Consider the following 15791-nt stretch of genomic DNA (forward strand, 5'->3'; position numbering starts at 1 on the left):
TAGTGAAATGCTTTCTCAGTGTACTTACTGACCCTAATTTTTCTGGTTTGTGTGTGTTGTCTTTCTCACAAGTAACCTCTAGGCAAGTTTTCTTTTGAAAATATTTATAGCCTTTTTTTTTACTGGCACTCTGCTTCTACAGGGCTTGCTTGTGATACCACGCAGCAAACTCTTAAAGGTGTTTCTTCTGGCAGTGGTCAGTTTGTCCTTTATTTGTGATCTGTACTTCCCTTTGCAGAAGTGTTTGAGGAGGGAAAGGTGAGTTTCCTCTCCTACCAGTTAAAAACAAAATGTACAGAAGGGAAGACTTTCCAAGTAGAAGAAATAAAGCCTTCTTCCCTTAGGTGCTTCAGGTCTCCCAGGTAAATGGGTTGCATTTCTATTAAAGCCGAATGATCACTGCTTTTCCTACTGTATAACTGATGTCTTTGGAGTAGTCAGGATGATGCTAATCCTTGATAGCACTGCCTGTGTGACTGGTGTATAATATGAATTAGGAGAGCAAGGAGTAGTGTTGGTCCTGGTCCTGCTGCCTGCTTTGTGCCTGTATTTCCATGAGGAAATTATTCACTTGCAGAACAGGTCCTGTCCTCAGCCCACACACTAATATTTGTATTAGTTTATAAAGGTCCAGAAAATGATAGAAACCTTCTGGGTGGGGTCTACATACGACTAGATGAGTGATCTGTTATCTCTGCTGCAATGGGCATGTGAATCAGGCACCTTCTTGCCAGGTCAAATTTGTAATCCACTGATATCAGCATTTTAAAGAGATAATCTGTGCAGCATTGCAGTTTTTCCTCTTGAGGTTATTGCTCACCCAGAACAGGGAAAAAACAGTTCCTTGGGGTAGAAGTATGGTTTGAGCAGTCCCTGGTGAAACTGCTGTTCAAAACAAATATTCGAAGTCACAAAGCTGTAAACTAAAAATATATCAAATATTCCAGAAGTGTGGTGTGTGCTATTTTGAATTTAACTTGCTAGAACTAGCACTTAAATATTTCAAGTAATTTCTACATGTATCCAGCATTAGATTGTTTAGATTCTAATCAGGAGACTGAGTGAGATTAAGTGCTCCTGTACTGTCTAACTTCCTACTGTCTGTTTTATGTAATTCTCTAATGCGTTCTTCTGACCACTTACATGATGTAGTTGTGTCTCTCCATTTACTGTGTAGCATGTCTGAAGATGAATGTCCAAATTTAGCTTTTGTGGACTCTTATTGTGCTGGGGTCAGATATGAGGGAAACAATATTGTCCTGGTTTTGATGAAGCTCACTCTTACCTGTTTTAATTTTGTTTGTACCTATCCTCTCAAATATATGGCTCTGTAGCTATCTTGTTACTATGACTGTGTTAATTTAAAGAGGGAACACACTTTGGGGTGAATGAGGTGCTTCTGGGATGGAGGCTGGGCCATGCCCTTGTTAGTTCACAGCCTGAAAGAAGAGAAATGGTGTTTGTAGTTGTGGAAATCCAGGGTGTGGAAATGAAAACACCTGTCCCAAGCTGCTGAAATGATTGACTTGAAAGGAATGGTGTTCTAGGTTTAAGAAATTAGCACAGAGCATTCATCCACTATGAATGAGTTTGTGTAATGATGTAGCAACTAGAAATTGCATATTGACATTTTTGTCAAGTCTGGACTGCAGCAAAGCAGTCATAGATGACATGCTCTGACAAAATGATGCTATAAATGTCCTAGGTCATTCTGAAGAATATGTGAATCTTTGAAGGCCTTTTTTTTCCTAATATATAGAACTGTAGTCTTGTACCTTTTTTCTTTTGATGATTTGCAAGCTTTTTATAAAATAGAGTGTCAGCTTTGAAATTGGCTTGTTAGCTTTTATTTCAAAAGAATTTTTGAGGTAAACTGCTGCTGATGAAACCTGGAGACTTCTTGGACTTACACAATTCAGATGATCCTTCAGGACGTGTGTAGGAAACTTTTTTTTTGGCTTTCATAGACATCAGTGGTCTATTGCTGGCTTGTGCAGCTTTCTGATGTATCAGGTTTTATTGCAGGGCCAGCTGGCAGAAGTGTGGAGAGAGGGCTTGGATGCCTGCTGGAGAAGGATGTTGAGCTGCAGAGAAGAGGCTTGAATGTCTCTGGGAAGAGTACAAAAAAGGCTTTTTTCAGTTGTTTTGGCAAATAGGATTCCCTGGAGCAAAGGGGGGAAGGTAGTTTTTGCTGGATATGTGAAGTGCAGTGTCTGGTACCTTGCACTCACAAATGGCTGGGAAGGTTTCTGGCTTCAGAAAATGTAGTGCAGGTCTTTCACTGTATTTATGTTTGGTCTTTGCTGCATGGTAAAATGTGAAGGGCATTACATTGTTTGAACATACAACTTGTTCTTAACTGCCACCCTACTCTTTATGTTAGATTTATTGAGCTCTTATCATTGTACATCTCAGTAAAGTCTAAAATAAAAATGTGTTTCTGTGACCATGGCTCTGGGAGCACAAAACTTCTCTGGTTTTAGACATTTTATCAAATTCCACGTTTAGAAGAAAGATGCAGTTCTGCTTTTCAGGCTACAGCATCATAAAAAAGATTTACCTCTTTGTGTGGTTGTGTTCAAGGCTGTTTCTCTCTGTTTTCAGAGGTGTTGTCAAAGTCGACATCAACCTGCAGAAGGTGGACATTGACCAGTGTTCGAGTGAGGGGTGGTTCTCAGGGACACACAGGTGTCATCTCAACAATTCTGAGGTATGTCTGTCCCTAAGGGGCCTTACTTTAGTAACAAACCTTTGCAGAGTAGTGTTCTGTAGTATAAATGTTATTTATTTTATAGACATTAAATGTGATTTGTAGGGCTGAAGAAATCTTTGTGTGAGGTGTTACACAATGTATGAGTTTCAGGAGTTGCCTGCATTTCAGAATTATTGATGTTAAAACAGAAGTAAAGTTGTTGTGAAGAGATAAGTTATAGGGAAAAAGATGACCAATGAAATAATTGATGAGGTTCTGCTTTGCAAGTCAAACAATTATTTTGTGCTCAAAATCAAAATGGGATTTTAATGTCAGTGTCACTTTTGCTTGGCACTTATGCAAAATATAGTAGAAGTAGCTGAAATTCTAATGGCAATTATTCAGAAAAACATGGTCATTTGACAGAGTATTACAGAATAACAGGCGGAATTGGATTCTGTAATTCCTTCTTAGTAGAAATGCCAACATTTTGACAGAGCTGACTGAAATGTTTGTGCTCAGCTCCTTCCTGCTTCCCCTTTCTTCTGAAGGTCTGTGTCTGGTTCCATCTGTCAGCAAATCACAGATCATTCAGACTGGCCAGTCATATGTGTTCGATGAAACTTTTAAAGAAAATACATTTTGATTTTTTCTTTTAATTCTGCTGTGTAAAGGTGATTTCAAAGGCACTGATTTGTTTTTTCTGAGAGTAGGTACCTTGTGCACTTCTGTACTTTTGGAAAGGACAATTAAAATGCAGGCAAAGTTGACATTTGTCTACCAGAAGTCAGGAGATGTTTGCCTAATTTTCTGTAAAATGCCAATTTATCAAAGCCAAGTCTAAATGTAGAAAAACAGTTGGTTTTGATGAATTCAGTTGCTAATGTATTTGAGCAAGAAGATCTCAGACTTTTTGTAAACATATATTTTGTCTTTGATTTTTTTCATAAAATAAACTTGAAATGTGAAATGAAGTCTTGGATAAAGACTGATTTAAGACTAAATATTTCTGCAAGTGGAAAAATGTCAAGCACTTTTTTTCTTCTGAATTCAAGGGAATACTTTTAAAATCTCTCCTGTTTCTTCCTAGAAGAAAATATGGTTTCCCATGTGATCTGGTAATTCTTGTTTTTTAGTATATTCTATGTGATTATATACTTTGGCAAGTGCTCCTCCTTCTCCTAATGCCTTATGAGCAAAATATGTCAGCAGAGGGGTAGGGTTGTTGGTTCCATCTCTGCAACTGAGAATAAAAGGGGAAAAACCCCAGTCCTAGATCTCTTGTGGTTTAACCCTAGTTGGCAACTAAGTACCACACAGCCATTCACTCGTTTCCCCTGCCCCCACTGCTATGGGGAGGAGAATTTGGGAGAAAAGATAAAACTGGTGGGTTAAGAACAGTTTAATAATGGAAACAAAGTAAAATATAACAATACTCATGATAATAAAATATACTATTACTAAAATGATGGGTAAGAAAGGAAAATGAAACCTGAGAACAAGCACTGATGCACAATATCAGCTGCTGACCGATGCCTGTCCTGTCCCCCAGCAGCGAGTGACCCTTCCTGCCCAGCTCTTCCCAGCTGATACACTGAGCATGGTGTGGGATATCCCTTTGGCCAGTTCAGGTCAGCTGTCCTGGCTCTGCTTGCCTCTTGTGCACCTCCTCAGTGGCAGAGCATGGCAAAGTCCTTGACCTGATGTAAGCGTTGTTTAGCATGCTGGTGTTTCGGCTGTTGCTATCAACATTACTCTCCCAGAGACTGCAAAACACAGCACTGTACCAGCTACTGAGAAGAAACCACCACAGCTGAACCCGGAGAAGGTCCCACGTGCTGCTTTTCATACTTGTTTCGCTGGAACCCACTGTGTGGAATGAGAGTAACTTACATAGCTGTGCAACAATATTTTGCTTATAAATGCCAATGAAATCATATTCACTGTGCTCTCTTATCTACTGAGGAGCAGTAAACAAATGCCTGCTGATGGTTGAATGCTCTGCCCCATTTACAAAGTCTGTCTCCAGCAGAGATCTCTGAATTTCCAGTTCTGCTCTAGTTAGACCCTCCTTGGTCACTTTAGTTTTGTTAGGTGACTTGAGTAGTTACTGCAGCATAGCCTCTGTGCAGACTTTTTGATAAGCCTTTGCCATAGTGAATTTCTGATTTGACTCTGGGAGTGTTTGCTGCATAACCCATATCATGTGGCCAGGGCACCAATACCGTTAAACTAAAGGCATAAAGCTCAATATTTCAGAATATCTAAAAATTTCAGAAATACAACTCTCTTCTTCCCTAATACTATGAAATATAGAGAGTGGCTTTATGCAAGAACAAGAGGAAAAGACAAAAGTTATGGATTAATCAAAATGTTTTTATAGTGGCTAAAATCTACCAGACACATGGCAGACAAATTCTCCTACTTTCTGTGCTGTTCTGAAGTGTTTATTTTCTAAATAAAAATCAGTTGAAATGAGGGAGGTGGAGGTGCATGACAGTGAATGGAAACATATGGTAAGCCAGTGGTCTGTATGTACTAGACAGAAAAAAGGGAAGGCATGGATGGGATCCAACTTCCACCAGAAAATAGAGACTGTGGTTGAAAGTACTGTGATTTCCTTCACATAGTCTGGCACTGCAAGATTAGGAGATGATGCTAACTGTGGCACTGGGATTTCTCTTCGGAAGGTCATCAAGAACAACCTGATTGTGGTGGAATAGTTCAGTGCTACTCCTTGCTTGGAAAAAAATAGTGTCAGGTTGAGTGATTTAGGATTATTATGACTCAAATATCCAAAATGCTGAGACATACTAATCTTCCTTAAAATTCCATCTGTCCTTAGATTTAGGTGTTCTTTAGGATTGGTGGCTCTTTAATAACTTGCTTTATGTATGATGCCCTCGAGTACAAAACAAAACCAAGCACTGACAACTTTGGATTCCCCATTTTTAATTCAACTACTTAAATTCCTACTATGTAGTGAAATTTTCTCCCGATTTGTTCTCTTTTGTGGGTGGTACACATACATCCCTGATTTCATAGCAGCCTACATGAACAAGAGTGCCCTTCTTCAACCTCAGGGCACCTGAACACTGCTCAGCCTAATTAGGCAGGAAGTTAGGTGATACTTAACACAGAAAAGCCAAATTTCAGCTATGGCTAAAGTCTATTTCAGTGGTAACATTTTTCTGCTTTTTAAAATAACTGGATCAGTCAAAGAGAGGCTGATGGCCAGGTGTTATTTTTGTGAGAGAGAGCTACATTCTGCTTCCTGCCTTCTACCTTGATTCCCAAATAGGCAACAGCTTCCTCAAAAGCTATTGGACAAGAGATTTGGATTCTCTGGGGCTGCAACAAATATGGTAATATCTGAAGAGTTAGAAATAATTAAGTTGGGTAAATCATAAAATGATGCAGACAAGTCTGAAACTAACAAACAGAGAAAGTGTAGTACCCAATAACAAGTGCAAAGTAATTTCATTGTTCAGGCAATGCTGTACAATGTACAGTCAAGGCTGGTTATGGGAGTAAGAAAACACTTCTACTCTGTTTGAAACCCTTGAAGACTTTTATTATATTGGACTTCTCCATAAATGCTGACAGCAGCTTCTGGCACTTTTAAAAACAACTTCATAGTCCTTGTGGAGACGGCAGCAATAGCATCAAGGCTGAGGAGCATCTGAAGAAATCGGCTGGTGTGGCCCCTCGAGCTGGGTGGATCCTTCCAGCCAGCAGCAGCAGTCTGTGAGCAGTGGCAGCAGGCTCCACACTGTTCCCCTGGCCTTAATGAGCCTGCCAACAGCTTGAAATGTGAGGCAGGCTCAGCTAACACCCCTTTGGGTTTCAACAGTATTCCACAAATGACAGCGTGCAAAAATATCCAGAGGAAATGAGGGAAGCAGAGTAAACAAGAAAGCTGCATTGCTGTCTGTATACAGTGGCTGCATCTCTGTGTTTGTAGAAGGATGCATAGGCCTAATGTCTGTTTATTTATTGTGCACAAACACAAAACCAACTGAGAACAGAAAACAAATGAGCACTGCAGCCAAAATATTTTTTCCATTGTTTAGCAAAACATTTGGGACCATCATATTTTATTATATTGTATGCAAGATTACAAGCAACTGAACAAGGGGGCAGCGGGGGCTGATTAAAAATAGAATTGTAATGGGGACTGAGTTGGGAGAGAGGGTGGGGAGAAAACCCAATGCTTTCCAGGTTTTTCAAGCAAATGCTTTTCAGTGCCCTTGTCAGACAGGGAAAAGGCTATTAATGTGCACGGTCTGTGGGAGGGGAACCATGGCAAGAGATTAGCATCTGAAGTCATAACCCACTGGGTCATACTCAGTGTCATTGATTTTGCTTATTACTTGCATGCATTTTCTGTCCTATCCATTAGGAAAAGTGCAGTCAGAATTAGAAAAATTTGAAAGCAAAGCTGTTTGGTAATTCAGTCTGAGTGAATGGGTTTATGGACTATAGTTAGCTTCTAATTTGGAAATAATAATCATTCTTGAAGCTACAGATTGCATCCAGCATAGGATAAAAGTGGTACCCAACCAGAGCAGAGAGCATGTCAGGATATATTTATCTTAAAACAACATCTTTACTGGTAGAAAATAAATACTAAATACTCTATCAAATCCTGTGCTGAAGGGGGAATCTAAGGCAGAAAGCACAATGACTCATTTCAATATGCAGGTAAAGAAAACATAGCCAGCACTTCTTAGATTCAGAAGCAGACAGGTGTATCTGTTCTCTCTAACAGCTCAGGGTATGCAGTAGACACAAAGAACATTTTGGATGCTATTTTAAAAATAGCTTTTGCATCATCTGCGTTCATGGGAAAAGTCCCCTTATGACAGTAAAACAGATCTAATCTGGCACTCCCCCAGACACTGTTACATAAAATAAAGTGGAGGTTTGTCAGAGTTCTCAGTGATAAACAAGGTGCTATGAAAGCCAACTTCCAGTCTGAGGAAGAGCCAGGTTGCTTAGCTACAGCATCTTTGCTTTAAAGACAAAAAATTTAAATGAGTCTGTGTTTTGCAGGAGCTAATCTTGGTTATCAATGTTTTCTTCAAAGAAGAAAACCTTTGCAAAATTCCTTTCATCCTAGTTAGCAGTCTTAACTTGAGCATTTAAATTCATCTGGGTCAGTTGCTTCTCTTTTTCCTTCCCCCAGAGTTAAAACATGAAAAAGAGTTGGCTGAATGATGTTGTCTGTCAAATTAAAATAGCTAGGAGATTTTTGGTGTATCTTGAATATGACAGGTGATGGTAGCATTACATCCCTTCTCAGTTCTTTCAGATCTATGACTGCAATTTTTGGATCTTCATCTCTGTTCAGATAATCCTGTCAGGCAATGCTGGTTAGTTGAACTGGTGCTTCTTCTGGTTGTGTTTGGGAAGGGAAGAGGTGAGGCTCAGAAGTTTAGTTGGCTGGTGGAACACGAACAAAATGTACCTGGTGGGAGCAAAGGGGAAGTTGCAGAGAGGGGGATGGATGCAGGGAGGGGCTCTTCCCAGGAGAGAGACTGAGGAACTGTGGCTGGGGCAAGAGAAGGAAGATCAGGGTGTATTGGGAGGCACAGAAAACCTTGCAGTGAGGAGCATGGGGGCTGTAGCCAGGCTGCACCACTCTCATGGCAGACTGGCTGTGAATTGCCTTTCCCAGATGTGAAATGGCAGAAGCTGTAGCAAATCCAGGTATAAACAGAACACAGCTTCATTCAGAGTTCTCATTTGTTATCACTACATTCAGAGGCCTGTAAAATGTCTGAAAAATGCCTCTAGTAGCATTAAACATAATTAGATATATGCAGTTAGATAAATATACAGCATTTTGGTTTCAGAGCTTTTGGTCCATTCTGTGAAAGGTGTGACAGGCTTATCTTGGAAGGTGTGCAAGTTCTTCTGGATCTTGTGAGGTTATACAAAGATTATTTACCCCCATTTTACAGCTGGCCCACAGGCAAAATTATTATCTCTAATCTGATAGACTGGAATTGAAGAGTGATCTCCAGGTGTATGTGTTACCTTCTCCAGAGTTAGATTTCTGCAGAGAGGTGGGCCAAGCATGTGAGCTGAGAGTCTTGATGTGCTCCCGCCAGGGCTCAGGCTGGATCACCTTCAGAACGGGGTTTTGGGGTGCATCACAGCATGTATCCACACCATGCTTCAGATACTTCCAGCAAGACTTAAGCGTCCTGATATATTTTTGAAACCTGTGTCTAAGCAGCTTCATAGTTTTCTTAGTGATTTTGACTTGTGATAGAATTTTCGTCAAAAATAAAGTCACCCAAGCTCCTCTTAGATAAACACACTGTTGCTGTCACTGCAAAGGACACAGCTTCCTATGAACTGTGCAGACTCAGTTCTTACCTCAGTTTACTCAGGTAATATACTGCAGATGGTTTTTTCATTGTTAAAATAGGAAAATTCTGCTCATGCATACATACTGCAGTTAATTTCTTTTAATTGGAAGAAGACCTGGGTTTTTTTCAAGACTTGAGAAACCATTAAGCAGTAGAAAAAACTTATTGTCTATCTTACTTTAAAAAAGCTTTTATCAACTGTAGTAACTGTTTTTCCTACTTTTTTCATACTTTGTCATACTTATACAAGAGGCAAGTTTAATTTAACCTATAGAAGAAAGTTCATTCTTTTTTCTGTAACAAATTAAAATTAGCCTGAAAACATATTAAAGATCTCATGAAGAAAAACTGGAGACAATAGCTGCTGAATCTTTAAATTCAAAACAATGTATGGAATTCTAGTAATAACCGTAATGGAAAAAAATCAGGTTTATTTTTAAGCACAATTTTATAGCACTAGACATTCAAATACAGTCATTTTTGTTGCTGACTTCTGGTAGGAGGTAAATGCTTTTTTGCAAATTGAAAAATTACCGCTTTTGGGTTATCTATGTTTTTGATTAAATCTCAGTAATTCGTATGATTTTTTCTTCTAGTTTGCATTTGCCAGTACTGTAAACTGATGGCTATCATGGACTGGTCTCCTGGAAATTTCTTAGTCTTTACTAATCTACTTAGAATCATATTTTGTGTTTCTTTTGTACTTTCTTGTCTTTTGCTGTTTGAGATTGTTCACTATATTGTGAATATACTAAGCATCAGTACTAATATGGGAATTCAGAAGGTTTGATTTTTGATCTTCAGATTTTTGAGTATTACTGCCTTTTTGTGTTTTGACTATCTTGTAAGCTATTACTGAGTTTCATCATACTGCATTTTTAAATTGTTCATCTGTAAGAATTTTATTTTTTTTTCTATTGCTGAAAAAGAAGTGAAAGGAAATACACTTATTCCCAACATCCTATGTGTATAAATTTCCTATGATAAATAAGATATTTATTGTCTTTGATTATTCCTTAACTTATTGAAGGATGGTGAGGGAAAGTAGATGTTGTTTGGAGGCAAATCAGACAATATTTGTTATTCTGCGCTATTTTCTTCTTGCTGCAGGATCCCAATCCCTCTGCAGTTAAATTTGGTCCCCTGATTCACCGTGACTATTCTCAAGGCAATCAGTTTTCATTTACTTGCATGAAATAGGTAGTAGGATTTGCTTACTGAGCTCTACTCTTTTTGTCAGAATGTAATAGCTACTTTTTTTTCCACCATCAATTCCATCTAAACATTCTAATAATTTTTCCTCTTTCAAAAATGGTTGGCTAGAGGAAAAAAGTATTTGTGAAGTGCTATAACTATGCATTCTAATTTAAGCAGAATCCCATGTCTTTCATAATAACCAGTAATAGTCTTACTGTTGCATTTTAAAATAAAACAAACTCAGTTCACTTCACCTGAGGCTGCAGGGCTGAGCCACTGGGAAGCAGCTTTGTGCAGAAGGTTCAGGGGGTCCTGGTGGGCACCACGTTGACCATGAGGCAGCAGTGTGCTCTTGCTGCCAACAGCCTCAGGGGCTGCTTCAGGCAGAGCTTTGCCAGCTGGTGGAGACCTCCTCTGCAGGGCTGTGTCCACTTCTGGGCTCCTCAGCTGGAGACGTGGATGCTCTGCAGGGAGTCCAGCCAAGGGCCACCACAATCACCACGCATTTGGAGTACCTGTTAAATGAGGAGAGGCTGGGCAAGCTGGGACTGCGCAGTGCAGAGAAGAGAAGGCTTTGGGGATTTTCTCTATGTAAAGGAGACAGACAGACTCCTCTCAGGGGCAGTCAGTGACGGGCCAAGAGGTAGGGCTTCAGACAGAAGCAGTAAAAAACCCCTTTTTTCAATTGTGCTGTGGGGGTGGTCAGGCACCTGAGCAGGTTGTCCATAGATGTGACGGACGTGCCACCGTTGGTGACGGACGTGCCACCGTTGGTGACGGACGTGCCACCGTTGGTGGTGTTCCACCGTTGGTGACGTATGTTCCACCGTTGGTGACGTATGTTCCACCGTTGGTGACGGACATGCCACCATTGGTGACGGACGTGCCACCGTTGGTGACGTGCCACCGTTGGTGATGTGCCACCGTTGGTGACGTGCCACCATTGGTGACGCTCAGAACCTGAATGTACGTGTCCTGGGGCAACCTGGTTTAGCTGAGCCTGCCCTGAGTAGAGCTTGGGACTGGATGACTTTCAGAGGTGCGTTCCAGGCTCAGCTGCTGTGTGATTCTGTGGTCAGCTGCTCTTTCATCCTTCACATGATTCATTTTTCCTGACTGATTTATGTCCAGAAAACATGGCATCCCTTCTGAGCTTTGCATTTCTACTCTGCTTTATTCATACTTGTGTCAAGACTCTCTGCTGGCTGCTTTTGATCATCACTTTTTTCTTTTAAACTTCTAATAAGGGTGTGAAGATGTGCATGTAAGTTTTTTGAGAAATCATTTGTTTTAGACACTTTTCTATTAACAAGCTCAACACTTCTTCTACTACAATAGAAGAAAGGGAATCACTATATCCAGCTTCTTATTTTTTAGATAATAGCTATAAGCATCTCTCTCAACTTATTTACTTTCAAAACTTCTCTGAAAGTTGATTTAGTACAGATAACACTAAATTTTGAATTACACTGGCTTGCTGCTTGTGCAAGACTTGAAATATTTTTGTCCCTTCATATATATTATCTAATGGTTAAATCTTTGAGCGGAGGGAAGATCTAAAATATAGATTTGGTGGTGCATTTAATTGGACAACTAATGCTGCATTATATATTGGGATTTTTTCCAAATAGACTACAACATATAGAATACTGTCCTAGAGTTAGAGGATTGCTAGGGCTGTTTAGAAAATTGTTATAGGTTCTTTTGAAATTAAGACATTCTGATACTTTTTTTTATCCTGAAATTCAGTGAAGCAACACCAGCAGTGCATTTTCCCGAATTAACATTTTAAAAAACTGTAATTTTTAAATATGAAAACATGTATTTCAGGTAGCTTCTCTTGCAAAATGCATAATTTGAAAGACTGGTAAAACTTGATTAAAAATGTGCATTAATCTTAATCCTTTTGTATGGGGAGGAAATGACAAAACACTTGGAGAGGGTCCTGCTGTATGATAATGGCAGATGGCTTTGTGATACATTTCGAGCATTTCTAGAAACCTATCTACCAGTCAAAGCCCCACCAAATGCAAGTCTTTTTTTTTCCTCTTGAAAAATTTAGAAACTTTAGATACCGTTTGTCCAGTTCCATCACTGATCATATCTATCTTATGCTGTTGGATATTCATTGTGCTATTTTAGCTCAGCCAAAGCATCTTATTTCTCTTCCAAGAAAGGAAGTCAAAGTAGCACTCCAGAACTTGCAAATTTTTACCAGACATGATAAAACTGACAAACATGCCTTCCAATATGTACAAGACATGGCACAAATTGGTTTTAAGCATGTGAGAGCAAATGTTTGCTCTGTAGAGCTTGAACTCTGTAATTCATGTTGTTCCACTGCCCTTCAAAGTAAATACTGCATTACATTAGCTGAAGGAGGCATTTCTTGGTAGCTTAGTTTAACAGATTTTTTTAATACCGATAACTAAGATATGATGCTTCTTTGAAATAAATGTCTAAATAAATGCTGCTGTCGTGATATGAATATTCAGGAATATTTTTGTGAAAAATGGCAAGACTGATTTTTTTCTTTTTCTTGGTCATAGAATGAATTTTAGTTTTTAAATTTGAGTTTTCTCTGTAATGATTGCTTTCTAAGGAACTTCATTGCTACACAGACTGTGAATTTATAAAAAAAAATTCTCATGAAGTATTATTCAGTAAGCTACTTAAGGAAGAAATATTTTTGCATTTTGCAAATTTAATGCATATCTCAGTTGTTTCATTTCCATAGGTGATTGAGAGTTGCTTTTAATTATGCATAAGTGGATTATTCTAACTGCTTTCTAACATTATTTTAAAAAAATGGTACATTATAGCAGTCATTTTTGTTACAAATGTAACATAAAAATATTCTCTTTGGAGATTACACAGTGAGACATCTTGCATCTTTGTCATTGTGCTGTACTGCAGCAAATTTAAGTATTTTCCCCTTTTGTGTATCTTTGTTGTAACACTGCTAAATGGTGAAAATATTGAAATACCTGTAATATTGAGATAATAATTTGATATAATTGAGATGTGTCAGCTTTGAAGTCCTTACTTCTCACTGAATTTTCCATAGGCTTTACATTAATTGTTTAAATTTGTATGTGTGTAACACAAGGAATGTCTGCCGTGGGTCACAGATGTGGGAACCAAAGGGAAGCTGGTGTGGGTGGGAGGCACTGTGTGCAATCACTGGGGCCACAACCCTCAAAGCCCTCTCCAGGAAAGAGTGATGGAAGAAGAGGAGGGCTTGAAGAGCATGAATTCTGTACAACAGCTGTACACTTACCTGTTTAGTAAGAGTTCATGAAGGAATAGCATTGTTGCCATTAAGAAAGAATTCCTCACTTGTCCATTATAAACATCAAGCATTTGACTGTGCTCTTGCTCCACTCCATTTGCTTTCTCCAAAGACATAAGCACTGTTACAAAGATCAGTCCTTGCGTTTTGTGAGGTTGTTTTTTTCCTTTTTTTTTCCTTGATTAAGTCCCAAATAATTTTGGGTTCCAAGTGAGAATGTTTGTAATTATCCACTCATGTCATCCATAGCTGTATGACTTTATAGCAATAGCTTTACATTAGGAATTGGTCTTTCAGTCTGTAGCATGCAGGCAATTCTCACTAATATAATTTGAATCCTTGTTGATCCTGAGGAACAGAGGCAGTAATCTGTGATCTCAGCAGAGAGGAGTGGAGCTGCTGCCCTGTTGTTTTGGCCCTCAGAACTCCACTTGTGCTTTGTTCTACCAGCATTCTTGAGTGCATCCTCTGTGGAGAGACATTTTAGATCCTGGAGGGAGAATGAAGGCAGGTGGGATATTTCTTCCCTCTTGCAGCAAAGGCTAATCAGCTCACTATTCAGGGGGTCATTCTATCACCTTTCCAGGTACTATTGATCTTTATGTTCAATTTAACTGTCAATACAAGCAACATGCTCCTAGTAAATACAGTTTTGTAGGCATGATCCAAATCATTACAATCAGTCTAGTTTCTGGCAGGCCTTCATTCTGACTACTGGAGTACCTTCGGGCAGGTTAAAAGGAGTCTTTTTCTGCTTCCTCTTTTTAAAAAGATGTTACCAATAATTCTTTTTGCCTTTTGATACAGTGTTGTAATTTGGGCAATCAGACCCTTTTCTTTTTACCCTTTCTCCCTACCAAATCCCACACCACATATTGCCTTTTTGGAATAAAACAACCCCAAACAACTGTATAATTTTTTCTTGAGTCTGCAGTCTTATTTTAAATTGGAGTCTCCGCTTAGCTTAGCCTTGGATTTGGATTGTGTTCCTTGTTTTGGGAAGTGTGCAGATGTAAATGCTGCTACCTGTGTGCAACTCTGCCTTAAATCTGGTTTTGCTTTTTTCCTCTCTAGATTGACTACCCACTGAAAGGCTTTGGAGTTGCAGCCTTTCTAAGATTATTTATTTGCCCTGATGATTCTGAATGCAAATGCATAGCAATGCTAGGGATATTTGCATTGTTAACTAGCAAAATAAAGTACAAATATGGCCCAACTTCTTCTCTCTCTGTGTTTAAATGCATAGCAGATACCTTCCTGGAAAACCCTTATTAGCCATTCCCGTGCCATTGGCATCCAGACAGTGATATTTTATTTGATTTGTAGGTGGTCATATCATATCATCTAACTCTTGCTTTTGTCTTAAAATATACAGTAAAGTCTCAGAAATGATCAATCATTTAATCATATGTATCTTTGGTCCTGTGCTCCTACTGGGGAGCACCACTGGACTGGTCACATCTCTTCCTGAAAATAGTCTGTAAGAGGAAAAACAACTAGATTTTGGATGCCTGCCTGACACTGGCAGTTTGGCTTTTACAGAGGAAATGCTACAGACATGAACTGAGTGACTCTTTTTCAGGACAGATAAAAGAAACATTGCAGTTTTTAAAAAGCAGCTTGTACAGTTTGCTCATTCACCTCAAATCACCATGGCCATCTATAAGGAAAAAGTTCAGAGTCAGAACAATGAGCATTAGGCTACATTTTTTTTTTGCTGTTTTTCTCTACTTGTAGGAAGTAGGTTCTGCCCTAAACTACTATTAGCACTGATCTTGTGAGAGTTGACTCAAGAAACTGTGCTCTGACTGACAGGAAAAGGTTATGTGTTGGAAGGTTGGTGAGTTGTCAAAACACCTAAAAATATTTAAATTGCTTCAAAAGTGACTGCCAAGTACAATCTCATTTTTCAATTACTGTCCTTATACAAGAATTAAGTTAATGGCACACCTTTCAGGGACAGAGGATGACAGGGCAGTTCAACTACTGTTAGATGTATTTATAAACATTTTCACTGAAGTCATGAGAAAGAGCAGTTACTTTCCAAGCTTCCTATCCCTTTTCCTCAGCTTGAGTACAGAATACTTGGTTACCTTTTCTAGTCTGATTTAGAATTGCTTTTAGGAACACTTACTTTTGTGACAGTAAATGTTGTATGTATTCCTTATGTCTGTGATGTAAAACCCATCATACTTTTTCCCAGTAAAAGTGAGCTTTTTAGGCAAGAGTT

At 39.0% G+C, this 15791-nt stretch overlaps 1 protein-coding gene and 1 long non-coding RNA gene across 3 annotated transcripts in view; one reads left to right on the top strand and one right to left on the bottom strand.

The window, feature by feature from the left end:
• Positions 1-15791, top strand: part of GPR158 (G protein-coupled receptor 158) — a 192391-nt gene that overhangs the window by 12329 nt on the left and 164271 nt on the right. For both annotated transcript variants that reach the window (XM_063413999.1, XM_063414006.1), the window contains exon 2: positions 2605-2710. In XM_063413999.1, coding sequence (XP_063270069.1) covers positions 2605-2710 — 106 coding nt within the window. The remainder of the gene's footprint in view (positions 1-2604; positions 2711-15791) is intronic.
• On the bottom strand, positions 1352-4396 carry LOC134559344 (uncharacterized). Its single transcript, XR_010082503.1, has 3 exons — positions 4185-4396; positions 2561-2629; positions 1352-2109 (listed from the first exon to the last, which is right to left on the bottom strand). It is a non-coding gene; the product is annotated as an uncharacterized LOC134559344 (long non-coding RNA).

The sequence above is a fragment of the Prinia subflava genome, chromosome 1, assembly GCF_021018805.1.
Source record: "Prinia subflava isolate CZ2003 ecotype Zambia chromosome 1, Cam_Psub_1.2, whole genome shotgun sequence".
In the NCBI taxonomy this organism is placed as follows: Eukaryota; Metazoa; Chordata; class Aves; order Passeriformes; family Cisticolidae; genus Prinia; species Prinia subflava.